General features: G+C 39.9%; 1 protein-coding gene across 1 annotated transcript; it reads left to right on the forward strand.

Moving 5' to 3' along the window:
- The first annotated feature begins 513 nt into the window (after positions 1-513).
- LOC139729628 (interleukin 17-like protein) lies at positions 514-1053 on the forward strand. Its single transcript, XM_071640558.1, has one exon. The coding sequence runs from the start codon at positions 514-516 to the stop codon at positions 1051-1053; it is 540 nt and encodes a 179-aa protein (XP_071496659.1).
- Positions 1054-1674: the final 621 nt, after the last annotated feature.

Here is a 1674-nt window from a genome sequence, read left to right on the forward strand (position 1 = left end):
GAGTCCCACCACCACTTTAGTTTGACATTCAAAAAGAGTCGTGCCATTATGATTATCTTACCGTCACACCTGACATTATTTGACAGTTAGTATCGTTGCAATTACAATAATTCCGAGTGGTATTTCAGTTGACTGCATGCGCTCGTCTTTCATTTAAAAAACACTCGAAAATTGTGTCGCCATGAACTTTATGTATTAGATTCAATTTATCATGTATTTGTCGATTAATTCAGGTTAATTTTGCAAAGGCCGTGTGTGATTAGTCTAAGACAAGAATCAGAAGGGCAAGATTTACCATCATTACGTATTCCATTTAAATGATTCCCCATTTGCATTGAAACTCCGTTACTAGTCGAAATGCGAATAGCATTCAACTTGTTTTCCACTTATTATATTTTCTGCATTGAGATAAGCAATTAGTTTGATATAATTTCATCCATATGGACGTATGGACGTATCATTTACCAATCTCTTATCGTTTTGCTTCATCAGACCATACTTCTACTTACGTCGATGGCAGCAGCCATCTTCCAGACCGTTACATCGTCACCAGTCCCGAGCACCTCTCAGACATGTCTGCCAATAGACGCAGCTGATTCCCATCGACGAGAACTGAACTCTAATCTCTTCTATCCTAAAGCGGCAGCATTCGCCGTACAAAGTTTCAACCTGTCGACCAGTGACATGGGCTTGGCCGATACATCAAGCTGTCCGTTTGATGGCGTCTCCAGCCCGCAGGACTGCCCCGTAGGAGCGAAACCAAACCCTGGAAGTCCGGAGATTGTCAACCAAGACGGCTCGTGTCCATGGACCTACGTGGAATGCTTCGATGCCGACCGTATTCCAATGGCGATCACTATGGCCCAGTGCCAGTGTTCGGCATGTCTGGATCCTTACACACACCAAGTGGATCCAAACCTTCGATGTCAACCTGTGATGTACAACATGAAAGTCCTGCAGAAGACTCAGTGTGTGGATGGCCACTTCCGGTACGAGCAGAAGACCCTTCAAGTCCCCGTGTCATGTGCCTGTATGCGCATGAGGCGAGCATAAGAGGCCAGCTGTTGGTGAAATATCCATGTCTTGAGTTCTTGCTCCAATGTATTCAGTATTGACTGTTCAAATATTTTTACTTATTCTTGTAAGATGTGCTAAACTCCAGTCTTGCCTTACACATTGTCATCCACAAGAGCCATCTAGCTCTTACTAAAACTGAATTGTTGTTAAGATATTTCTTCTCTTAAGAATATTTGTTATCTTATTTTTGATTACTGATGTAATTAGCCCTTTATATAAATGGATAAGACGTCTTGTTGTATAAATGACGCTTATCGACTTTCTCTGTTCAGTTTTGACGATGATTTCAAAGAAAATTGATAGATATTATTGATTTATACGTTATAGCGGAAGAATGGAAATTCGGAAAATCAGAAATTAGTGACGATTACATTCGAAAAGGAAAAGGTAGAATTTAAGTTGATTTAATAACAACTACAGCCGCTGCTGTAGTGAGATAGATGAGTCGAAGTTCATGATTTTCATTAAGACGAGAGGTAGAAATTATTCTGTAGTTTTTTTTTTAAGATGGTATGTAATGTAAAATTGCAATGTATCTCCTGTGTAATAGTATTTTTCTTAAAGGACAAGTTCACCTTCCTATACACATGGATGAAA

The sequence above is a fragment of the Diadema antillarum genome, unplaced genomic scaffold, assembly GCF_040938485.1.
Source record: "Diadema antillarum isolate AM-2024a unplaced genomic scaffold, OU_Dant_1.0 scf00000020, whole genome shotgun sequence".
NCBI classification, from domain to species: Eukaryota; Metazoa; Echinodermata; class Echinoidea; order Diadematoida; family Diadematidae; genus Diadema; species Diadema antillarum.

Excerpts from the sequence above, each read along its gene's own strand:
- LOC139729628 (XM_071640558.1), top strand. The coding sequence starts at position 514 with ATGGCAGCAGCCATCTTCCAGACCGTTACATCGTCACCAGTCCCGAGC.